The sequence below is a fragment of the Cavia porcellus genome, unplaced genomic scaffold (genome assembly GCF_034190915.1).
Source record: "Cavia porcellus strain 051 isolate PalLab524CR breed Dunkin Hartley unplaced genomic scaffold, mCavPor4.1 scaffold_6, whole genome shotgun sequence".
In the NCBI taxonomy this organism is placed as follows: Eukaryota; Metazoa; Chordata; class Mammalia; order Rodentia; family Caviidae; genus Cavia; species Cavia porcellus.
Genome location: NW_026947489.1, coordinates 27,510,620 through 27,537,218, shown reverse-complemented (window position 1 = coordinate 27,537,218; position 26,599 = coordinate 27,510,620). Strand labels below are relative to the sequence as shown.

The following is a 26,599-nucleotide window of genomic DNA, read 5'->3' as shown; positions in this document are numbered from 1 at the left end:
CCTGAACATGCTAGGCAAGCAAGTGCTCTACTATTGAGTATTTTTTTTTTTTTTTTTGTCTTTTTCCTTTTTATCGGTACCAGGGATTGAACTCACGACTGCCTGCTTGCAAGGCAGGCACTTATGCCGCTGAGCTAAATCCCCAGCCCCTTGAGTATTTTTTTTTTAAACTCACACTTTTGGCATTGTACCAACTAATATACTGCCAAACATGGACTAATGGTTTATGTTGTTATCATAGGTACCTAAAGTTTCTCCCAAAAAGGCACATTATGTTGGAGGGTTGGTTGCTACCTTATAGGTTTTGCAATTGGAGCATAAAAGTTTTGTTGATCTATTGGGATGTGCATGTGATTTTTTAAAAAATTTTACTCAGTATATTACACTGATCAATTTTTTTACATGTTAAAACTATACATAAATTGAGCATCCCTAATCTGAAAGTTGGATTTCAGGTTTTTGGATTTGGGATGCTCAACTGGTAATCTATTACAAATACTTAAAAAAATTCCAAAATTCCCAAAATCTGAATAAGTTTTGGTATCAAATTATTTTAGTATTTCACTGTCCTTCATATAGGGAGGCTTTATTATGCCATATCACTTCACTTTAGTGTGGTATTAACATTGATGACTAATTTTGGCTAATGATAGTAGGATATTTCCTGTCTTAGGTACTTTGCTGTCACTGAACACAATACCCAACGCTACAATTTAAAGGAATAGAGGTTTATTTTGGCTCCTGGTTTCAGTACATGGTTATCACCAAAATCTGGTGTTCACTATTATAGGACTATCTGTAACAATCTAAGTGAAATAGGAAGAGAGGTGTGGATGAGATTCCAGAATCTGTGGGCTGCCTCTCCAGCAGGAATTCTTGCAGGTTCCTCCCACGGGTGAAAGAGAAAAAAGGACACAGACACAATGAAGAGTGTGCCAGGTGGCTGTTCTTCACAGTAGCATGCACTGTGATCTCCAGGATGTGTTTTATTTTTCCTCCCTTTTGCTAGGCAAGCACTATGCCACTGAGCTATATTCCCAGCCCTTTTTTCTCTCTTTTGCTCCCAAGTTCACTCCGCAGAGCCAGTTTATCCATTATCCTTTTTCTTGAATTTTTCAAATAAATGTTGTTACCATTTTTGCTTGTCTTGTTCAATTCTTTGTTCCAGATGAGAAGAACTTGGAAACCAAGAAGAGAGCACCCGCAAACCCCAGTAACATAAATAGTAGAAGAGCTCTTTATTTCTTAAAGTTTTGAAAAGATTCATCCTAAGACTATATGAACATCACATATGGAGAAATTACTTTATTGTGGCAAATTTGTAAAATGCTCCCAGGGCCTTAGCACTTAGCTATACCCCCAGATGACCGCTCTCCCATACACTCTTTGGGTTTTTTTCTTTTCTTTTGTTTTTGTTTTATTGACAGGGTCTCTCGAAATTACTAAGTTGCTAAGGCTGAGATCCACCTAGTGAACCCTTCTGCCTTAGCCTTCCAAGGTGCTGAGATAATAGGCATGTATCACCATGACCAGCACGAACTTTTTCGATGGTTGATGATCAAATTTTCTCTCTGCTTTTGAATAAATTATGGCATTTTTATGCTGTCTGATAAAGTAAGTAGAATTTAAAAAAAAAAACACGACATGCCCATCTTAATAGGTATAGGGAAAGTCCATATGATCCTCTGCTCCATAATGTTGTGGTGTTGGCTATTTTGTCCAACCTTAGGAAAGTGAGTAAGACAGTATCCTACTGTCATTAGCCAAAACCAGTCATTCTAAACCTTTTATTATCCTTTTAACCCATTTTAACCTGTGGTTCTATGGTTATATTCCTTTCTCATTTCTAAGTATTTATATTGGGATTTGCTCAAATTTTCTTCTTGGAGACCCTAGTCAATGTAAAAGAGAGCCACCCTAGGCCCAGAGAAGTCCCATTTCCCCTTTCCTTCCTCCTCCCCTGCCATTAACCAATCACAGCAGGACCAGAGAAGAAGCCACACCCTACTTGTGAGCCAGTGCCACAGTCCCAGAATAGAGAAGGCCAGGCTTAGAGGCTCTGCTGCTAACCTGCGGTAAGTATAACCTGCACCTCTGTGCCATCCCAGGAACCTCACACTGGAGGAGCCCAGGAGCATAGCCCAGCCTTCTGCACAGTGGGACAGGCGGCCAGTGCAGGAAGTGCACAGAACTCTACAACTGACTGATAAGGAGGAATTGAAAAATGTCAAGACAGGAGCAAGGTGTAATCTCAGACCTCCCTCCCTAAAACTTCTGAAATGATAGCAACTGATATAAAGAAATAACTCAGTGCTGTTATTATTTGATTAATTTTGCATGCCTATAACTGGTAGTTGGAGCAATTATTTAGATGATGACAATGTGCAATATAGTAACTGTTGTTGATTTTGTACTGTCCTGTTTTTGAAATCCAAGACTGTTCACATTGTTTTGTTTTTTTTGGTCTTTTTCTTTTTATCGGTACCGGGGATCGAACTCACGACCGTCTGCTTCCAAGGCAGGTGCTTATGCCACTGAGCTAAATCCCCAGCCCCTGTTTTGCTTTGTTTTATTCTCTTTAAAATTAAAAAAAAAAAAAAAAAAAACCCAGGAGTCTTAATAGGATTCAGTTTAACAAAAATACATAACATTTATTCTTATTTAATTCCAGTAAGCTTTAAATAGCAATTTTTGAAAAATAACATTCTTACCTCCTTTGTAGTATCTGCTCTTCCAGGTTCATGATTTATACAAAAAGGGCCAGTTTTCCAGGCCTCTGTGTCTCCACAATCACAAAACCCTCCTCCAGTAGAAGTATGCATCTGATCAATGAAAAATGAGTTTTATTTATTATCAAAATACATGACAAAGTAAGATAAGAATGATAATTTATGTGTGGTGGTATATACTATAAACCCAACTACTCAGGACATCAAGGCAGTAAGATCATAAACTTCAGGCTAGTTCAGGCAACTTCACAAAACTCTATCTCAAAATAAAAATTTAATAAAGGGCTGAGAATAAAGCTCAGTGGCACAGTCAGGCCCTGGGTTGACTCTCCAGTATTGAAAAAAAAGAAAAATTTCACCAATACTTCAACCTCAATTTCCTTTAATGTAATAAAAACTAGATGTAACAAAAATCATTTTAGTTATTAAAAAAACTCAGTGTCTTGAATGCATAACAAAATGAACCCAAAATTAATAAGCTTTTGAAAACAAGTTTTTTAAACAGTTGTTTAAATTTTGAGTTAATGGAAAAATCAAATGAAAAGTATGAAAAAGATATCAAGTCTAGAATGCTTGAATAAATGAGAATTTTTGGATAAACACTTTTATGAAATAAGTATTATGATACTTATGTAGTATAAAATACAAAGGCTAAGGATGTGGCTAAGTAGTACAGCACTTGCCTAACACATGCATGGTCCTGAGATCAACCCCTAACACAAGAAGAGAAAAAGAAAAAAATAAATGTATAAAATACTGTATGTTCATCTGCACTGATGTCCCACAGCAACAAAAATTTATTCAACCTTTTTTTTTCAGTGTTCGTAAAATAAAAATTGTAAAATACATTCTGATAGAAGATAATGACAACAAATTGATTGTGAAACTCCTCCCCCTAAAATAGAGTAAAGGCTCCACAAAACCACATATAAGCCATACTTTCAGCATTACTAGGAAACAAAAATAAACACCATGCCCTTCGTAAGACTTGTTCTGAAGAGTTCCTATTGCCTGTGGATGCAGACAGCCACAGAGATATTGTGCAAAAGAGCAGAGAGCTGCAGATGGGGCAGCAAAGGAAAACGGGAAATAGGAAAATGAGAAATCCTACAGAAACAAGAAAAAAGGCATGTCAAACCTTCCTATACTTCACTACCATCATTATCTATGAAAGAAATTACACAGAAGAGGGTATAATTAACAGAAAAAAGCATTTATTCCAGTTTATGAAATGAAAAAGAAAAGGAAAAAAGCAGACCATATACATATATTCGGGGGGGGGGAGAATGAAGCAAAAATGTAACTAAGGCCAGGTATGGTAGCTCATGCCTATAATCCCTTTGGAGACTCAGACAGGAGGAGCACTGGAAACTGGAGGCTACCCTGGGCTCTAAACTGAGTTCAAGACTAGCCTGATCTTGTCTCAAAAAGACCAAAAAAAAAAAAAAAAAAAAAAAGGCTGGCACAAATACCTGCCTTGCAAGCGTGGTTGTGAGTTTGATCCCTGGTACCAAAAAAAAAAAAAAAGTAAGTAAGAGCCAGAATCCAGTGACAAAGCTAAGAACTCTCTGACACAATGCTCCAAAATGAATCATATAGCTCCAAACAGGCATATGAGAAATGAAAAACTTTTATGAGGCCAAACATTGTTAAACTGAAATACAAGGGCTTGGGATATAATGTAATTGCAAAATGCACACTTTAGATATAGAAGAAGCTGGGTCCTATTTCCAGTACCAAGAAAGAAAGAATTCAAAGGAACAAAGGAAGAAAGAAAGCAAAAGGAAGTAAAACATGCTGAATAAAATGAATTTAAATGCCACAGATGTAATACCAGCAACTTGGGAGGCCGAGGCAGAACTACCTTGAGTTTGAGGCCAGTCTAGACTACATAAGGGACTTTAAGACCAGCTTATACTACACAAAAAACAAACAAAGGTCTTGCCAGGGCCCATTCAGAGGGCCGTGTCAATGAGCTGGCCTGAAGTGAAGTTTGGGTCAGTTTTTGAACCCTGATGGGTACGCATATAGGTTTGCCTGCCCCAGTCCTTCTTGGCTACTAAACCATGAGGAAATATAGTAACTTAACAAGATTATTTGCCTTGAAGACACTTCAGTTTTTACCTCCTTGAGAGACAGAATAATCACACTATCAAAATATGATGGCTCTTCAGAAGACAGAATCTGATATTCCTCTCTTGGAGAGCAATTGAAACAAGACTTTTACTGCCTGGATAGGCAGATAATGCCCCTCATCAGCTTGAGCAATAACGTGAAGTCAGACTACTAGGCTTCTTGCAACACACACACAAAGATGCAGGCAGCTCTTGCAAAACAAACAAAGAAAATGAGACCTGATTCAACTCAAGAAAAAAAAAAAATAGAAGACAAGCTGAAAATATAGCTCATTGGTACAGTACTTGACTAGCATGTGCAAGGTCCTGGGTTTAATTCCTACTACTGGGAAAAGAAGGAAGAGAGGAGAAGAAGGACAGGAAAACAGAAGGCATGCAGAGGTGGGGGAAAGGAAGAAGAAAATGAGAATAATCATACCAAAGTAAATTCTGAATTACAGGGTGCCTAACATATAGACTCAAATAAAAAGTTAGCAAATAGCATTGAAGTAAAGCAGTAAAAAAAATCAAGAGAATCAAATAAAGTAGGATCAGAGAAATAGTAGTTGATAGGCATAAGAGCGCTAACAAAAGTATAAATGAAAACACTGAAGAAGAAAATCAAAACAATGGAAAAGAACTAGCATTTAAAACTATACACTAAGTAAACTCCCTGGAAATATATACAAAACTATAAATCCACACAATGAAAGGAGCCATATGTCTATGAGTAACTAAAAAAATTTGTTTAAAAATGTACCCAGGGTAATTTAACTCTGAAATATATCCCAGTAAAACTATTAGCTTTTTTTTTTTTTTTTTTTGGTTCTTTTGAGACAGGGTCTCACTCTGTAATATAGGCTGGACTTAAAATCAGAAAGACTCTCCTGCCTCAGCCTCCTAAGTGTGCTGGGATTACAGGCTGGGATTACAGTTTGCCAACATGCTGGGAAAAACTATTAGACTTTAAAATCTTGAAAAAGATAGAAGAATACAAGAAAATGAAACTACCATCAGACTTCTCAGTAACATCATAAAAAAACAAGGCAACAGCAAAGCCTTGCTTGGGTCTTCTGCATGCCACTGGCATTTAAATCCAGGGTGTGTTACATTCCAGCCTTTATATTTCATCTTGAGACAGAGTCTCATTAGTGCCAGGGGATCTTGCTACTCTCCTATCTCAGTCTTCTAAACAGCTGAGATTACAGTTCTGAGGCACTGAACACACTTTTTAAGGAGAAAAAAAGGAAAACTAGGATATTATTTCCAGCAGTGCTTTAAAAATGTCAGAATTTAGGAAATGCTATACACATGTGCCCTTCCTAAGGGGTCTTAAGGGTTTGCAAACTTTCTATAAAAGAACCAGATAATAAAATATCTTAGAGCTAGGCATAGTGGTACATGCCTGTAATCCCAGTACTCAAGAGACTGACGCAGGAGGTTTGCTACAAATTCAAGGTCAATCAGAGCTACACAGTGAAATCCTGTGAAAAAAAACATTAGGTTTTAAAGACTACACAGCATTTTTGAAATACAGCTTTACACTTTCTAGTCCAGAAGAATTCACAGATATAATGGTTGTGTCAATCTGAGAAGTTTGGAAGACCAAGTAACTCAGCAGCTCTACACCCTATTGGGTGTAGAGGACATGCCCTAGGGAAGTTGTTTACACTCCAGGATGTTGAAATGGCTGATTCATTGTGTCAACCTGAGCCCTTTAGAAGCTTAGAAGTGACTAAGTGACTAAGAAACTAAGTGACTCAGCAGAGGGCCAGGGTCCTCACTTCCTAAACATCCTGAGTATAAGAAAAGGGCACTGAAATAATGTGAGTGCTACACCCACCCTATAGCAGTAGCCTACATATATAGTATAAGGGAGGAAAAGAGGCTTACTTTTCCCATGTTGCTTTTGCCATGAACTGCCATGAACTGTTGCCCCTCTGCCATGATATCCTGGCCTTGGAGCCAGCTGAATACATACTAAAACCTCCACAAACTATGAGCTAAATAAACTTTTTCTCCTTTAACTTTGGTGTTGGGTATTTTGGATCAACGAAGAGAGAAAGGTAATGAAGACAAGGTTACAGACAATATATAAATGGATGCATATGGCCAGGTTCCAATAAAACTTTGTTTATGGGTACTGAACTGTTTTGGGGTGGTAACATTAAGGACTGAACCTAGGTGCATGCTAAAGATGTGTTCTAGTACAGGGCCGCATCCCCACACCCTGTATTTTAGTTAGTTTCCTATAATTTTCATTAACCATGTAATATTCTTCTCTTTTTTCCCTAAAAGTATAAAAAACTTTTCTTTTGGTCTTTTTTGAAGCAGGGTTTCACTATATGGTTCAGGCTGGCCTCAAACTCTTGACAATCCTCCTGCCTGGGATTACAGTTGTATGCCACAAAAACTACTCTTATATTATAGACCATGCAAAAATAGAAAGTCAGATTGATTCATAGGCTGTAGTTGAAAAGTTCAGGAAAAAGATGAATTGTGAACATTGTGTACAGTTAACTGTAAAGCAACCAAAAAAAGCAGGAATATGGATAGAAAATATAAACTTATGATCTGACCCACAAAAAAACTACAACCAAAAGGTGGAGAGAGAGAGAAGGAAAAGCAAAAGTATGAGAAGGTTAGTATTACATGGATAACAGAAAAGAGTCAAAGGACACCATTCAAACAGACTAGATAATAAAAGGTTAAATTTAGCTAAGTGTGGTGGCCCATGCTTGTAATCCTAGCAGTTGGGAGGCTGAGGCAGGAGAATCATTATGTGTTCCACGGCAGCCTTGGCTACATAAACAAGTTCAAGGCCATCCTGAAAAAAAGTCTGAGTAAGGCGGAAAAGGAGTTTGAGTATGCCAGAATTATTAATACCAAGGTAACTAACAGATTCCAAAGCTAACAAGAAACTAAGATATATAAATGAATTTTTCTTTTTTCATATAAGCATATTAAGAGAAAGTGTAAACCGTATAGCATAGCAGTAAACAAAATACATAGAAAAATGAGTAAGGATAGGAATAATCAGTAAGAAAGATTCCATCAATAGATGTATGGATAAGCTAAATGCAGCCTACACATACAGTGGACTATCCTCGGCTTTTAAAAGGAAGGAAATTCTGATATATGCTACAACATAGACAGACCTTGAATACATTATGTTAAGTAAAAAAACAACAAAAAGACAAACACTACATGATTCTATTTATGCAGTCACACAATTATTCTAAGGGAAGTAAAATGGTGACTGCTAGGAGCTAGAAAAAGACAGGACTGGGGAACTCTTATTTAGTGAGTTCAGTGTGGTGTCAATACTGACAGCATGTTCTGAATATCTAACTCATATAGTACTACTAAACTATACACTCAACAATGGTGAAAATGTTTTTTTTCTTTTTGTTTTTTTGAGACAGGATCTTGCTCTGTATTTCAGGTTGTATCTGAACACACTGTGGAACCCCGGCTGCCTTACACTCTTCTTAAACCTCCTGCTTCAGCCTTCCCAGTGCAGGGATTATAAATATGTGCCACCATGCTTGGCTGTTAAATGTGTAACAGTAACAAAAACTGGAAAATCTTTTAACATTTGAAGTGCACACATAGTTCAATTCAGAAAATTAATTATTTAGCTTCAGATATTCTTTAAACTTGTTTATATAAAAGCAAAAGTATGGGCTGGGGATTTAGCTCAGTGGCATAAGTGCCTACCTGGCAAGTGCACGGTCATGAGTTTAATTCCCGGTACCAAAAAAAAAAGGTATGTGAATGTTCAAAGCAACATTGTATTGAATGTGAAAAATATAAATTATCTACTTGTTTAGAAAGTTTATATAGCAATTAAATAAGCCTAAACTTACTATATGTATCAATACAGAATAATCTTCATAACATACTATTCAGACAAAAACTAAATTGCAAAATAGAACATACAGTATAATTTTGCTACAGTATAATCTCTCACATTTATATCAACATGCCTGCTAAATAAAACAAAGATCTGTCAGGCTAAGCCATGCACTGTGGTACACATTTATAATCCAAGCACTTGGAAGGCTGAGGCAGGAGAATCACTCCAAGTTTAAGGCTTTCCTGGGCAACACAGTGAGATCAAAGCTAACCTGAACTTCATGGCAAGTTAAAAAAAAATCCATCTCAAAAAAAAACCCTGCCTGTCAGACTAGATACTAATTTTTTTTTTTTAATCATGGTCATTTGTTAGAAGGTAAACACAACAGAACAAAAAACCCAATTATAATATTTACATCCTTGTATATTATCTGAATTATGGAAAAGCAGTTTTTAATGTATTGCCCAGGTTTGTTGGTTTTGTTTTCTTGTGCTAGTGATTAAAACCAGGGCTTTGTGCATACCAAACAAGAGCCACTACTGAGCTATACTCCCAACCCAATAACTAATTTTTTCAAATAAATAATTTTTAAATGTTATATTTGAAAGCATTATGCAGTTGGGCATGGTAGCACACACCTGTAATTCCAGCAAAATAAAAGGCTGAGACAGGAGGCTCACAATTTTGAGCTTGGCCTGTGCAATTTAGTAACTTAGAGACCTGTCTCCAAAATAAATAAATAAATAAAATAAAATAAAAAGGGCAGAGGGTATAGCTCAGTGTAAAGACCTGGTGTTAAATCCTTAGTAGCATAAGGTAAGGGGAGACAATAGGTAAATATATTTTGTTATCATGTAGGAAGATTACAGTATATATAAAGGAGGAGGATGAAAATTATTTTTATAATTAAATCTTAACCATCAATTTTGCTTATGATTTACCTTCGATTCTAATATTTCATTTCAATACATGTTTATCAAAAGTCTCTGTGCTATGACAGACACAAGAGGTATAAAGTATGTAAGACCTAAACCTGTCCTCAAGTTTATAGTCAGATGAGTATAAAAGACACACAAATAAGATCGAACCACTGGTAAGAAAGAACATTGTTGATGTTCCCCTTCTATCCCCAATTACTAATATACTTTTCACTGAAACAGTATTTAAGAAGTACAAATACATGGCATTAAAGTTAGGTCCTAAACCAAAATTACAATAATTATCTGTAATCCCAGCACTCAGTAGGCTGAGGAAGGAGGAATGCCATGAATTCAAGGCCAGCAAGGCTACCTAGTGTATTCAAGGCCTGTCTGGACTATACAGTGAGACCCTATTTCAAAATACCAAAAAAAAAAAAAAAAAAAAAAACCAACCAAACAAACAAAAAAACCCAAAACAGTCCCCAATGGGCAAGCTTCTTTCCTTGGCCATATGAAAGAGCCCTCAAAGGACCCTTCCTCAGTTACCAAGCTGTGTTTAAGATGATTTTTTTTTTCAATATAAAGTAAAAGGTATTGGGTAAAGTGTGCTCATGCACTACAATCCAGTAGAAAGATTTAGCTAGCTTTACAGTTTAAGTTTTAAAGGTAAGCAGGGTCTATATCCTTCTCCAGGTATGTTTTAGCTGGCTTTGGAATGTGTTCAATCAAAGAGCACCATCATAATTACTCTCAAGGGTAGAAGCAGTCCTGATTCTCAGAATCAACTTTCAAGACACCTGAAGACCCCAGTTAGATGAACACCGCTCAAGTTTTGTTCTATTTGAGTCAGTTATTCTGATTTCTGTTTCTTGGAACTAAATCTCAACCCAAAGGCTAAAAAAAAAAAATTTTTTTTTTTTAAAGACAGGATCTGGCTATGTAGTTCAGGATGGCCTGGAGCTCAGTATGTAGCACAGAGTGGCCTCAAATTTACAGCAATCCTCCTGCTTCAGCCGCCTCAGTGCTGAGATTACAGGCATGGGCCACAATGCCTGGCAAAGGCTCAAAATTTTGTCTCTTGACTGTTCTCAAAAGTTGTATTAGAACTATTGTGCCTCTTTAGGTCTTTCTTCACATAATATCTAATCTTGAGTCTTACCTTGCCATTACTCTCCTTTGTTCCTCTTCCCTGGAACAATGCATACCTATTTCTCCCAATTTTATTTTCCTTTTTTTGAAGAGGTCTTGCTATATAGTGCAGGCTGGCCTAAAACTCCCAATATATCTCAGGCTGGCCTCAAAGTCTTCCAAGAGCTTAGACTACAGGTGTATAGCACCATATCCTGAACTTTCAATTTTTTAAAATGTATTCTTTTTTTATGAAGTGTTTTATTATATAAAAAATATAAACAATGTAGAGTCAAGTATATTATTTTGAGATAAGGTCTCACTAAATTGCCTAGATGGGATTCAAACTTGTGATTTTCCTGCCTCAGTCTTCCAAAGTGCTAGCATTATAGGGATGTGTCACCACATCCAGCTCATAAATAATACTCTGTGTGTGTGTGTGTGTGTGTGTGTGTGTGTGTGTGTGATCACTCTTTGTGTTTCTGGTTTCCTTAGGTTTTTTTGGCAATACTGGGGATTGAACCCAGAGCCTCCACCCTGAGCTACATTCTTAGCTTTTTGTTTATTTGTTTGTTTGTTTATCTTGAGACAGGATCTTACCAAGTCACTAAGTTACCTAGGCTGGGTTCAAACTTTCGATCCTCCATCCTCAGCCTCCCTGAGTGCTAGTATCATATTTTCTTTTACACATTCATCTGTTGATAGGCAACTAGGTTGGTTCCCTATCTTGCCTACATGAACTATGCTGCAATAAACATGAGTATGTGCTATCTCCAGCCCATAGTATGCTCCTGGAGATATAGCAAGGAGTGATGTAGCCAGATCAGATGGTATGGTAGTTCTATTTTTAGTTTTTTGCTAATGTTTTATATATACTTTTGTATTAAGTGTATGTCTCACCGAAAAGTTATAAAGGGCTTGAAGTAGTACAAATCCTATCACAAAGTATATTTACTAGATGTTAAAGGCCCACATACCAGTTCTGTTTAGCAGGAATTTAAGTACTGGTCAAGAATTTGGACTAGAAGGCCATCTAGAAATCCATAGATTTTATGGATCTGTTTTCATACCTTGTAACGATGATTTTTATGAACACTATTCTGGAAGCAGTCCATACAGAGTACACATGTTGGATCAATTGCACAGTCCCTGGAAAAGATTGACAATTAGATTCCAAAATTTAGACGACTCCTATTGATACTTAAGGTATGACTATCGTGTGAATAAGTTTCCTGTACAGCACACAAACTGAATAGGAAAATGTTTCAAAAACTGAATTTCAAAAATATTTTGAACAAAGACAGCATTGTTACTATCATTTTAGAATGATCTGAAAATATAAGTGGGCATATTTGGTTTTATTTCTTAAATTATCCTTGTAACTTTAAGCCTGCACCTTGGTGTCGAGCTGATAAGTTACAACAATTCAAAATTTTGTAAAAAATGATCAGTGGCATTCCATTATCTGCCATTAGCTCACGTCATTACACTTTTAAATATAGCTTGTAAACAATGATTATACATTGTTGAATGAAATTTGGATAAAGACAAAATTTATTGGAATACAAGAACCATAGAGCAAAGGATTTTATTTTATACATTGCTGTGTCCCAAGCACTTAAAACAGTGCCTGGAATATACAACTTTTTTTTTTTTAATCTTTTTGAGACAGGGTTTCACTATACAGGTCAGGCTGGCCTTGAACTCACTTTGTAGCCCAAACTGACCTCTAATTCTCAGTGATACCCCTGCCTTAGCCTCCCCCAGGGCTAGGATTACAGGTGTAATTACACCACATCTAGCATACTATACACAATGTTTACTGAATGAATGAAAGTCAATCTCTTGCCTGACAACTATTTTAAAACGTAGTATTTGATACTTTAGGGAACAATATAAATCAGTACAAGGTGTTGTATTGATTTTTAAAAAATATTTTATTTAAAACAGTTGCAAAGATGAAATTAGGAAGGCTGAAAAATGAATTTTAGAGGTGGGGTGAAGTTCAGTAAAGTGCTTGCTTAATGTAAGTGAAGCCCTGGTTTTGATCTCCAGCAATGCATACCACACACACACATTTTAAAAGGCTAAGAGGATATATATAAAGATTGCCTAATAATATTCTTTTTTTTTTTTTTTTTTTTTTTTTTGTCTTTTTCCTTTTTATCGGTACCGGGGATCAACTCATGACTGCCTGCTTGCAAGGCAGGCCCTTATACTGCTTAGCTAAATTCCCAGCCCCCTACTAATATTCTTTAAAACATGTATAATCTATTGATCCTTCGGAACAAGACTTCTCACCCTTAGCAAACTGACATTTTCAGTGCACCAAATAATTACTTATTGGGGGTAAAGGGATAGATCCCATGCATTGTAAGATAGTTATCAGGAAACCTGGCCTCTACCCACTCAATGCTGTTGCCAACCCCTGATTGTCCAATGCCTCCATGAAATTTTTGGAGACATAAGTTCTACTACACGTCTACAGTGCTTAAGTTGAAACTGACTGGGCTTTAGATAAAAATATGTAAAATAAATGAAGCTATACATACAAGATAAAATGCAAGGTACAAAATAGTATGCAAAATGCAAAAATTAATATTTTTCCTGAAAAAGAGCAGGTAAAATAGTATACTTTTTTAAAAAAGGTATTAACAATATATATACCAGTCAACTCTAAAAGCAAGGACAATACTGTTTTCAGAAAGTCTAAACATTCATACTCCTAAAGTACCTCTAATAAAGAAGAAAAAAGAAAAGTGTTGCTGGCTCTAAAAGTCGACAATTTCAGGCAGCAGTAGGGAGTTAAAAAAAAATTTCTTTTATCTGCCATGATGTTTAAGGCAGTTGCTCTTAGATCAAACAAAAATCCTAAAGATGTTTGTCATTTCCTTATCACTGGCTTCTTCTGTTCAACTAAATTCTAGTTGTTCCCAAAGGTACACAATCCTTCACTCACAACTATGAAATCAAAAAAATTCTGAAAAGTTTTATTTTGCCAGCTTGCACTAACGCTTAGTTATTTAAAAAAAGAATAAGAAGAGGAAGAAAAGGTAAAGGAGCAGAAAGACGAGGAGGCAGTATGACAGGACTACAGACTTTATTCATACCACTTGCTGTGAACATTCAGTTTCATTACATGAAATCTTGCTGTGTTTGACTATAGGACCCTGCCTTGATTCTATTGGGGAAGTATTCAGCATTCTGAAATACAACTAGCCCTAGAGGCTTAGGATAAGAGTATGATGACTACATTATACTCAAAGCAAAAAACTATTAATTGTATACTTTTAGAGAACAGGAAGAAAAAAAGTGAGAGAATTGTTTAACTACAAGTCACATACTCAAAAATAAACTGTATGAGCAAAAACAGATTTAAAGTATAAAATAAAAAGAAGTTAACTAAATAGGCAGTATATATAGCGCAAATAATAATAAGCCAAAAAAAATCATGAACTAGGTATGAAATATCAAGTTTATAATTATAACCAATCCTATAAATTTAATTCTTACCTACAAGAATACGTTGTCTCTCCACTTTTGAAAACCTTCCCACAGAGTTGAAAAGCTGCACTCTGCTTCAATTTCTCTAAGCAAATATCTGGATCTTCTCCAAATAAATACCATTCCAATGGAGTAAATATTGATAATTGTACATTCTCTTCTTGTTTTTCCAAGTCTGGATCCATTTCAGCAAAATAAATTTCTGGCACCAACTGTGCCAAATGATGCAAGAAAGCAGTATAAAAATCAACTTGCTGATCCCACCACTGAAAAAAAAAAGACAATACATTATCTTAGAAGTTCCCCTCTTTACAATCCAGAGGTACAAATAAAAGATAATTTTGTATTTTCAAGAAGATTTATAATATAGTTTGTCATTTACAATATATTTTGTCCTTTACCAATACAAAAAGCAGGTGGAGAATTAAAAAAAATTAACTTCGGAAATAAGCCCACATACACTAAATATTTGGAAACAAAGAACAGTTGTCTGTAGTGAGAAATAAAACAAAATTACTCTTCCCTCTAGAATGACTATTCTTTTAAATTATTAGTATATATTTATGACAAGGAATACTGATTCTTGTTGTGAAGATGATTCTATTATCAGTCACAGGCTGAACCTTTAGCATTTTCTACTTCTTAGTTTAACTGTTTTAGGGAACTATAGTGCTTAGTAACAACATGGATACAAGACAGAGTTCTGTAAGCACAAAAAGTATCAAAAAAAAAAAAAAAAAGGGCTGGGCATGGTGGCCCACACATATAATTAATTCTTTGAAGGGTGAGGCTAAGGATTACAGGAGTTCAAGCCAGCCTGGGCTACATAGTGGGTTCAAGGCCAGCCTGAACTACATAGCCAGACTCTGATTAAAAAACAAACAAACAAATATAAACTGAACCTCATCAAATGCAAAATTTTCTACGTTTCAAAAGAAACAAAAATGGCCTATTTGCATATGAAAACATTCTGTTCAGTATCATGGTCAGTAAGGGAATGAAAATTAAAAGGACAATGAGATATTTTTACACACTCTATTGGATGGCTAAAATTAAAATCTGACAATACCAATAATGGAATGGAAAAATTAAGGAAGAAAAGAACAGATAGGAACACAGAAATGGAAAAGTTACTTTACAAAAGAGTTCAACAGCATCTCATAAAGCTAAACATATGGTCCAGCAATCAAACGACTAAGTATAAATGGTCAACCTCCCAAACCAGTTTCCTTGCTTAAGAAACTTACTCTAGTCAGGTGTGGCAATGCATTGCTACAATTCCAGCATTCTGTGAGACTGACAGAGGAGAACTAATCACAAGCTCAAACCAAGGCTTTGTCTCAAAATAAAAAACTTTAAAAAGATGGAGATGTAGATCAGTGTGAAGACTGGATTCAATCCTCCAATACCAGGAAAAAAAGAGGCGGGAGGTAGATACTCACTTGATATGGCTGCATCTTATGAGTCCTTGGATTTCTGAAATCTATGATTACACATTCAATAATATCTAATGAGTTCATCATTAAAAAGTAAAAACCACTGGGAATTTACCAAATAAATGAAACTTGTGTTCACACAAAACCTCGTACACAAATGTTACAGCAGTTTTCTTCATAATCACTAGAAATCAGAAGCAATGTAACTGTCCTTCAAATAGTGATACATCCAACTACTACTCAGGAATATATAAAAGGAATGAACTATTAATACACAAAACATCATTGATAACTTCAAAATGCATGATTGTGGAAAAACTCCTACTCAGCTGTTCTGGCTCCTTAGCATCTTAGACCACTGAGAGGATCAACTTCAACTAAGCAAAGCCATCTCTGTTTATTTAAACTCCTAACTCCCATGGTAAGTGGGTTTATTAACCAATATCTGCTGATTTCAAGAACCCTTCCATTCTGCTCTTATCAATCAAACTAGATAGTTTTCCAGATATCAACCAATGCTCTGTATAAACAGACATCTGAGAAATTCTCACTGATAATGTGGACCTAAATGTTAGCTCTGATAACACAAAATCAGTCAACCAACCACACATATCATTAGTGGGTTTAAGTGAACAAAGTTGGGGGAGTCTGGGCTAAAGATACAGCTATTTACTTATCAACCCAACATTGGCAGTTAGCTGCAGTTAACTCCAATACAATCTACACCATTCACCTGAAATAAATTGGCTCTTTGGTTTTACTAACATTGCATGTTTATCTCATAGTTATATAAAAACTATAGGACTTTTAGTTTATATTTTGTTACATACATTCGAGTTTGTAGTCTGATGACTATAACTTTTGCTAAAAATTTATTGAAGGCAGTCAGGCACATGCCTGTAATCCCAGCACTAGAAAAGAAGCCACTGTGAATTTGAGGTAACCCTGAGCTACATAGTCAGACCCTCTCACAAAAAAAAGTGATATAGTATACATGACTTTAAAAATAAAAAGGATATTAAAAATATGAAATCCAAGCATGATGGTGTACACTGGTAATCCCAGGACTTGGGAGGCCAAGGTAGGAGGGTTCCCATAAACTAGCTGGAGGCCAGCCTAGGCTATGTAACTAAAGTCAAAGCCAGCCTGCACTACATAGTGAAATCCTGCCTCAAAAATAAACAATTAAACAAACAAACAAATAATAAAAATACAAAAGAGAAGCATAGATTTTGAGAAAATATTTCTAATAATAATATACTTTCCCTCAAAGACTAGAAACAAAGCAAGGATACCTGTTTTCTCCTCCTCTATTCATATTGTAATGGATATTCTAGCTAGGCTAATAAGACACTCCATCAATCAACTGTTCAATGGGTCATATAAACTCTGGAAGGGGATAAAAGTAAAACTGTTTCTACAGATGACATGATTATCATCTTCACAGAGAATTTTCTCCTAAGAAATCAAACACACACAAATTATAAGGCAGTTTAGCAAGGTCATCAAATATAAGATCAATATACAAAAACCACTATATATTGGTATATACTAAAGTAAACAACTGAAAACTCAGTTGTAATGGCATAAACCTGTAATTCCAGCATTGGTAGGCTGAGGCAGTGAGATCACTGAGAGCTCGAGGCCAGCCTGGCTTGCATAGTGAGACCATTTCTCAAAAAACAAAACAGAAATTGAAAAGCAAGGACTTTAAAAAAGTATTTACAGTAGTATAAAATACATTTTAAGGGCGTGCGCGGTGGTGAGTTCGATTCCTGGTACTGAAAAGTATATATATGTTTTAACAAAAGATGCATAAGACTTCACTAAATTCCTAAAACATTTAAATAGATACACCATGTTCACTGGTTATAAGATTGAATATTGTTAAAATGTCCATGCTTCCAAAATTGATCTAGAAATTCCACACACCACCAGCAAGCTTATTTTAGAAACTGGCAAACTGACAGTAAAATAAATATGGAATTGTTTCTCGGCCTTTTGGCTAAGATTAAGTGTAAAATAAATATGAAACTTCAGAGGATCTACAAGACACTTATACTACCTCATTTCGGGACCCACTGTAGAGCTGCACTGTGTGGCATTAGCGTTATAGACACAAATATCAACGGACTAGAAAGAGATCAAAATCAACCTAAATATATATAGAGAGAGTCAAATCAATTGTTGAGAAGGCACCTGCACAACTCAAAGAGGAAAAGATGGTGTTTTCAAAAAAAAAAATGGTACGGAAACGATTAGACATCTTTAACAATGAACGTCGTAAGTCATGTCATGCATAAAAATTAATTCTAAATTGACTACAGACTTGCACAGGCAAACTACAAAACTTCATTTTTCACTTTTTGTTTGTTTTGAGGCAGGGTTGATTTTGAACTTCACAGACAGGTTCAAAGCTGGTCTCCAACTCAAGATTCTGCTGCTTCAGGATCCCAAAATCTGGGATTACAGGTGTATACCACTGCAACTGATCTATAAAACAAATTCTTGGGGCACACTGGGTCTGCACTGGACTGGACTGGACTAGATCAGACCAGACCAATGAGATAATATGCTCTTTTAAAATGATGCCAGGATTTGAAAATGAAATAAAACAAAATAATGCCAAATAATTTTAAATTATCTCCCTTAAGATCCTTTTTTTTTCCCCCCTTTTTCTTGGTGATAGGATCTCACTATGTAGTTAGTGCAAGCTGGCCTTAAACTCACTTATGTAGCCCAGTCTGGCCTCAAACCCAGAGTGCTCCTTGTCTCAGTCTCCTGAGTACTGGAATTCTTAAGATAAATTAACTATAAAGAGAAAGAGTAATTTTAAAGTAGAGAAATAAACTTTAAATTTAACTAAATGATTAAGAAAAATATCACCAGTAAAAAATTGCTATCAAAATCCCTTGATAGGGGCTGGGGATTTAGCTCAGCGGCATAAGCACCTGCCTTGCAAGCAGGTGGTTGTGAGTTCGATCCCGGTACCGATAAAAAGAAAAGAGAAAAAAAAAAAAGTATAAAAAAAAATCCCTTGATAATGCTTGCACTGAGTACACAATTTTTCTGTTATTCCTGCCAAAAAATGTTTAATTTCATTCTAATCATGAGAAAACATCAAGCAAGTCCAAACTAAGAAACAGTCTACAAAATAACCACTTAGTATGCTTTAAAAGTATAAAGGTCATGAGAAACAAGGAAAGATCAAGATGCTATTACAGACTGGAGGAAATGAGAGAAAACTAAGTGTACCCTGGACATGATCTTGAAACAGAAAAAAAGATATTTAGGGGAAAATGGAAAAAGTCAAATGAGGCCTGCAGTTTAGTTAGTAATAATAATTTCCTGTTCTTGTACTATGGCTATGCAGGATGTTAACATTACAGGATGTAGGACAAGAGATATACTACAATACTATTCTTTTTGCAATTTTTAGGTCTAAAAACTAAAAAAAAATTTTTTTTAAAGAATTGATAATGTTGGGCCAGGGATGTAGCTCAGCAGCACAGTACCTGCTTAGCAAGCATAAGGCCCTGAGTTCAATGCCTAGTACCAGAAAAGAAATATCAGAAAAGAAAAGAAAATAGTAAAAAACAAATTTTTTAATGATGTGAGAAATACATATTTACTAGTATAAATAGACATTAATAAAATATAGTACAGTAAATTACATCTCATTTTTATTAAATACTACACACATATATTTATGTGCATATATATATATATATATATATATATATATATACAGACACAGGGATAAATCATGAATATATCACAAAATGTTAGGATGAGTGAGTGGTGGAATTTTAGCATATTTTCATTGTATTTGTCTGTCTGCTTATTTAATGAGTAATACCATTATAATGATTCTGTATTTTAGATGTATTTGTGGTACTAAGGCCTTACAAGCTACATCCTCAGCCCTTCTCATTTTTTTTTTTTTTTTGGAAGTAGGGTCTCACTAAAGTTGATAAATTGCTCCACCTGGGCTCAATCCTGCACTCCTCTTGCTTTAGTCTCCTAGTGTGCCAGGATTATAGACATGCACCACTGCACCTGTCTAGAGGTAATTTTTAAATACTATTTTTTATATGCAGTTCAAGCTTTGAAATCATGGCAATACTCTTTCCCTCTCAAGTGCTGGGATTACAGGCATGCACCACCATACCCAGCTCAGTTTTGTAACTTTAAAATTAAAAATATTTTTATTGGCTCAGTGTGGTGGCATACATCTACAACCCCAGATTACTTGACAGGTTGAGGCAGGAAACACAAGTTCAAGACCACCCTGGGCAACTTAAGTGACTTAGTGGAGACCCTGTTTTTTAAAAAGTTAAAAAGGGGCTAACATTGTAGCTCACTATGAAGGCCATGGCTTCAATTCCCAGTATCGCCCCATCCACACAATATTGAAGTATTTTCTAACAACTATACTTCTCAGGATTCTAACCCTAACTTCTCTAGGATAGTTATATACAATCTGTGCTTCCATATACATGGCAATAGCTACAACTAACAAGTAATAACTATGCTACCTAAGGTTCTTTTCCTCAGTTCTACAGGAAACACACACACAAATGTCCTACTTTATTATAGAGAAAGCTTGTTACTAGTTCTTCTCAAGCTCTCTTCAAGAGTAGAAGAAACTTGAGAGTCAGCAAAGACTTAAAAGGATCTTTTATACAAGCTTCTTACTTTATAGATTTCCCAAGTCACAGAGAAATAATGATTTTTGTTGAAGAGTGCTAACTATTCAACTACTTAATATTAGCATCATAAATAGAACTAAGGGGTCTGGAGATGTAGGTCAGTAGCAGAGGCTTTGCTTAGGATGCATGAAGCCCTGGGATTGATCATCAGCACTTCAAGAGAAACAAAACAAAACAAAACTTATCCCAACTAGATATCCTAACTTCTAGAGTTCAGTGCACATTCTACTAAACTAAATATGAATATAGGTATTTCAAATTTATCCTTATTGATTCATTCAATTTCATATTGGCAGTAGAACAAAACAATAAAGTTTTGCTTTCTCAAACTTTTCCTCCAAATGAAGCCTCTTAGCTAAAAACTACCCAACATTCTTGAATACAGTATTGCTAAATATTCTTATTCTGCAGCTTTGTCATTATGTGATTTAGAATGAAGAATAATATTTTACAACATTTCTCTACATTGCTAGTTGTTTTGGACAGAACGTCTGGGTGGCAATGTCTTTTTGTTTGTTTGGTCTCCCTATGCAGTTCAGGCTGGTCTGAATCATCATGTAGCCCAGGCTGGCCTTGAACTCATGTGATCCTTGGCCAAAGTGCTGGGACTACAGGTGTACCACATCACCTGACTGGGTGCCAATGCCTTAAGTAGACTCTCTTATCTCTCTTCCTCAAGACCCAGGTCTAGGCCAGCTATATTCAAATACTTCACTGATAAGCCCAAGAAGGTTTCTCAAGTTAACTCTAATACAGCACTTACTAAAGGAGACACTAATTTTATACTCATACCACTGCCTGATATCTTTGGTTATCTTTAAATGTTTATGTATGGCTTCCAACAGCAGTGGAATTTCCCTGAGGAGAACTGTGCCTTAACACAAGCACACAACAACAGTTCTCAGTAATCACTTAATGGTACCAGCTTCCTGCCAAAGGAATGAAGCAATTTTTAATATGAAAGCCTTCTATAACTTTGTTTATAGAATTCCTGTAGGAGATACAGTGCAACTTTATTCTCATAAAATATTTTTCCATTAGTGTAACAACTATGAGAAAAACTTGTCTAAAATTTGTCTTCTTTTTTTCAGAAAAGAAAAACTACAAAATATAGAGCTTGAGATGCACCTCAGTAGGGTGCTTATATACTTACTATTCAAGGAATCCTTGAATAGGCAACACCAAAAAAAATAAAAATAAAAATAAACAAGACAATAAATAAAAAAGAACAAAACCAAAACAAACTACACAATATTTTATTGAGTGAATAAATATAGTATTATTTAGGAATTGGTGACTGCCATAGGTGTGATTTCTCCCCTTTGATTGTTCTAGTGTTTTCCTTTAGTTACAACAGGAATATAATTAAGGATTTTAAACTTCAATGTTCACACCAAAATGTTTTTTCTTTCTGTAAAAACAGTTCTCACAATACTTAAATTCCCAAACATTCCAAACATTTTCCTCATCCCCATGGAGACTACCAAATATGTTCACAATTCTGAGATACTCAGATATAGATGCCTGTTTACAAACATCATTCTGAAAAAAGAAATTATAGTGGGTTCCTTTTGTTCAATCTGAAACGTATCTGTTCATACCATACCTGCTAGATATCTACAATGCCTTCAGAGGTCCCATGACTCTTAATTCATTCATAATGGTAATAAAATCTGGAGTCGTACTGGGCATTAAATTAGGATCCTGCACTGAACTATATTTTCAGAACTTTTACTCATTTTTTAAATTTGAGGACAGCCTTTTGCTAAGTTGCCCAGGCTGGTCTTGAACTCATGACCCTCCTGCCTTAGCCTCCTAAGCAGCTGGAACAGGCATTCACCACTCTGCCCAGCTAGTATTATTCACAGGTAGTTTTTATTAGTAATTATAGCTAAGCATCAAGAAATCTTTTGTTACACAAAGTTTTCTTGTATTAGTATTTTAAAAACTGTATCAAAACTAAAACCATTGTAATATAATTTCTAACACATCTGGCAGTTATCTAAGACTACCTAAACACTTCTATGGCAACTTCCACATTTACAGAGTATGAGCAACATGAAAATCTACCTTCTTGTAATTTTTATTGTGAGCCAGAATGTGGCCATGGTAACATATTCATGTAATCTGAACTATGCTCTTGCATAGATGGGAGGAATAGTTCCAGGCCAGCCTGGGCAATACAATGAAGTATTGCCTCAAAATAAAAAACAAACAAATTAATTTAAAAATTGTAGGCTTCCTGGAATAATTTATGATACTTTACTCTCTTTTTTTCATCGAATAGCTTCTAAATAAATAAAGATAACTACTGTCTTTTACTCAAGTCTTCATTCCGGGGCTAAACTTGAATGATTAAAGAAATTTGGCAATCACTAGTGAAATGGTATCCAAACCACTTGCCAAGACATTTTGGTATTGGGGATATGAACCAGAGCCCCTCAAATAGTACACAAGGACTTTACTGACCTGCATCTCCAGTTCTACATACACAATATGCCTCTGTACAAAAAGTAGGATTATTTATTACATTCTTTGTCCTGAGCACTAACCTGATTTACAATATCTAAGACCCTCAGATCAACCACACATGTCCTTTGCACAAATTAATCTAATTGTAAGGCTTTTGTTTTTATGCCAATTAAGTAACATCTTGTTAGTTTTGATACAATACTTAGCCTAAGGAAATTTTTTTCATCCTGTTTTGTTATTCCTACAACCCTTGGGTTCTGTAAATAAATTAATTCTTCTATGTCTTAATGGTATTGATATAATACAGGGTCAAATATAGAGGCACACAACAAACACCACCTCTCTTTTCTTTCCTGGGGAAAGAATATATAAGCATGCTGTTAGATTTTGGTTTTTATTGCTGTTGTTTTCAGACAGGATCTCAGTTTGTAGTTCAGGCTGGCTTTGAACTGACTACAGAGCCCCTATTGGATTTGAATTTGCAGCAATTCTCTTGTCTCAGTCTCTCAAGTGCTGGGATTATAGGCATGTGCTACTTTGCCCAGTTCACAATTTAGTTTTTAAAAGTAACCTGCCCCTCCTAAGCTATTCTCTTCCCTTTTAATCTCTGCCCATATGTCATATTTCAATTCTGAAGTCTTTGGATGGATGAAATCTGCTTTCCTAACCTCTGGAGTACATATCTCAGATTCTCTTCCTGCTGTGCGGACTATACACTTACAACGTAACTAAAGGTCCTTCCTTAGAATACAAGGCAGACTACATGTGCATTGAAAAAAATAATGGATAAATTAATAGGTTTTTCTTTCTGTGGCTAAAATTATTCCAAGTTGACCCATAAATTCTAAAAGTTGAAAAGCATTTTATAAGTTAGCCTACAATAAATAAATGAACAAATGAATAAGTGACTGACTGACTGAATGTAAGTTAGCCCATAAAGAGATATTAAATGGTTATAGTCCTTGTCAGGTTTCACTCAGGCCTGACTTTCCCAGCACCCAACCTGTTTTTTCAGCCACCACATTGTTCTGCCCCAGCACGAGTGCTGCCCTTGGCAAACACAGGATAGGATGTCATAAAGAAGAAATAAGGCAGAACACGGAACCTTCCCAGCACCAGGACATCAATTTTTACCCAACACTCTAAAAATTTTGAATACTTTTGGTCCCTGGTACCAAAAAAACTAACTCTGACCACTGATGTTTGCTCAGACCTTCTCACTTGAGGTCCCTTGTCTGATCTCTCCACTGGACCTCCTCTTGTCCAAGTCCTGTAAAAGGTTCTGCTTTTCTCTGTACCACATGATGGTCTTTTTGCTGTCTATCTGCATCCAGGCATATTAAATCAGGTACCTGTTGCCTTTACAAAAGCCTGCTGGATGGTCTCAGCTAGTCTCTGACCTGAGTTGTTCTTTATACACTCCTACCCCTTTAAACAAGTTAAAAAGATTTTGTTCTGAAGCACACCATTAAGTAAACTATTAGAAAGGGAATTATATTCAAGAGATTAACAGTAAAATTCATTCATGCCAAGGCTTATGCCACTCCTGGGTAGCAAGTAGCTTATGCCACTCAGAGAAGTGCAGTAACTCTTCTGGAGTCTTCTAGTAATGTTTATTTAGAACAACATATTTCCAAAAGCATTCAGTTTATTATAAGGGAATCACATTTTAAAAATGTTTTAATAAACCAATTTGCTGAGTGTGGTAGCACACACCTGCAATTGCATGTACTTGAGAAGCTGAGGCAGGACAGCCGAGGCAACTCAGTGAGACTCTACACAAAAATAAAAAATTAAAAAAGGGATAGGGAGGTAGTGCAATGGTAGAATGCTTGCTTATCATGTATAAGGCCTAGATTCAATCTATAGTACTGAGAAGAATAAAAAAACACAAACTATTGTTTCTTCAATCGGAGACACACATTAAATCAAAATATGAAAGAAAGCACAGGAGTTCACAGTAAGTCACCTTGGACTGAAGAGGTTTAAAATTTTATCTTAACCCAACCTAGTGGGCTAGAGATATAGCTCAGCAGCATAGTCCCTGCCTGCCAAGTATGAGGTTGTGAGTTCAATTCCTGGTACCAAAAACAAAAACAAAAAACAAAAAACAAAACAAAAAAAAACCCTAGACAACGAATTAAAATCTTAAAGAAAATCGTTTCATAGAGCACAGCATATGATTAACACCTTTAGAGAAGTGGCTAAAGTAATGGTAAGGGAAATCACTTCAAACCCTTCATAAAGAAACCCTTCATCACACTGATATAAGTTCACAACCATCCAGATTCTCTACAACTTAGTACTGAGAATGATAACTTTTTATTTATAAGATAAATGTATGTTGTTGAACATAAAGAGTGAGTGTCCAGCACCAGTCAATCTATACCAGTAGTGGCAAACCTATGGCTCATGTGGCATCGCCAGGTATTTATTATAATTTAAAGCTCTAAAAGATTTGCCATCTCTGATCTACACTAGCACACTGTACCTTTTCCTAGACTCTTTCAGGTAGTGGTACCAAATTTGTCATTTTGACCTGAGGTTTAGAACTTAACTTTATATCTTACTGACCCATAATATTGGCCCATAATAGAAATTATGAAATGATGAAAAAGCAGTAGTTATGAAGCCCTGCAAAGACCTGGTTACAAAGCATTTTAGGACTCCAGATACCCAGGTTTTCACCATAGTTTTCCCATTCAAAGTGTGCTCTTTCTAAAGAAAGCTGCTAGAGCAAAGCATGGCAGCCATCATTCCAGCACTCAGTCGGCTGAGGCAGGAGGATTACAAGTTCTAGGCCAAGGTAGGCTACATAGTAAGACCCTATCTTTAAAAAAAAAAAAAAAGCTCTGTTCTGGTCTCAAATGATACGGACTTAAATTTCTTCTCTTTTCTTTTTTTTCTTTTTTGGTACTGGGAATCAAACTCACAACTGCACACTTGCAAGGCATGTGCTTATGCTGCCTAGCTAAATCTCTGGCTCCCTTTATTTACTTTTAAAGGGAATAAAACAAAACAGTAAAGTGAAATAAAACAGTGATAGGACAGTGGGAAATCCACAATCATTACTATATCGCATATTGTTATCCTCTGAATAGTTGCTTAGACTACTAGCCCCAGGCTTGCACAGTCAATCAAGCAACACAAATGTCAGGTTGCTTCCATACTTCAGTTATCATCTCAACGGGTGTCACAACCAGTTGCTTATGGGTGGGAGGTTGGCAGGGTGGAGGTGGCTTCCTTGATGGCTCTCCCTGGCTGGCAGGGCTGCCACCAATGCACAGGGGGCTACTCAGCTTCTTTGCTGGTTCTCCCCAGCTAATAGCGCTGCTGCTGGTGTAGATAGCTGCACAGCTACCTTGCTAGTTCTCCCCAGCCAGCCAGCTCTGCTGGCACACAGGGAGGCTGCATGGCCTCCTTGTCATGTCTATTCCTTGGCCAACAGGGTCTTTGCTGGTACACGGGGGTGGGGGTGCATGTGGGGGGTGGAGGTGGGACTGCTTGGTTTCCTTGCTGCTTTTCCCTGGCTGGCAGGAACTTTGGCAGCCTGTAGTGGGGAGGGGTGCATGGCTTCCTTGCTGCTTCTGCCGGCTGGCAGGTCTTCTGCTGGCACATGGTAGGATGAAGACTCCATGGCTTCGTTGCTGCTTTTCTCTGTCCAGCACGGCCACCAGCCCTGATTTTCTTCTGCTGGATTCCTGAATTATCTCTCTCCACGAGTT

At 36.2% G+C, this 26,599-nt stretch overlaps 1 protein-coding gene across 2 annotated transcripts in view; it reads right to left on the bottom strand.

Annotated features, from left to right (window-relative positions):
• The window catches only part of Ubr1 (ubiquitin protein ligase E3 component n-recognin 1), a 173,725-nt gene that overhangs the window by 130,602 nt on the left and 16,524 nt on the right, over positions 1-26,599 (bottom strand). For both annotated transcript variants that reach the window (XM_063249551.1, XM_003475450.5), the window contains exons 2-4: positions 14,264-14,520; positions 11,821-11,899; positions 2,712-2,822 (exon numbers count right to left, since the gene is read on the bottom strand). In XM_063249551.1, the coding sequence (XP_063105621.1) occupies positions 2,712-2,822; positions 11,821-11,899; positions 14,264-14,520 (447 nt within the window). The remainder of the gene's footprint in view (positions 1-2,711; positions 2,823-11,820; positions 11,900-14,263; positions 14,521-26,599) is intronic.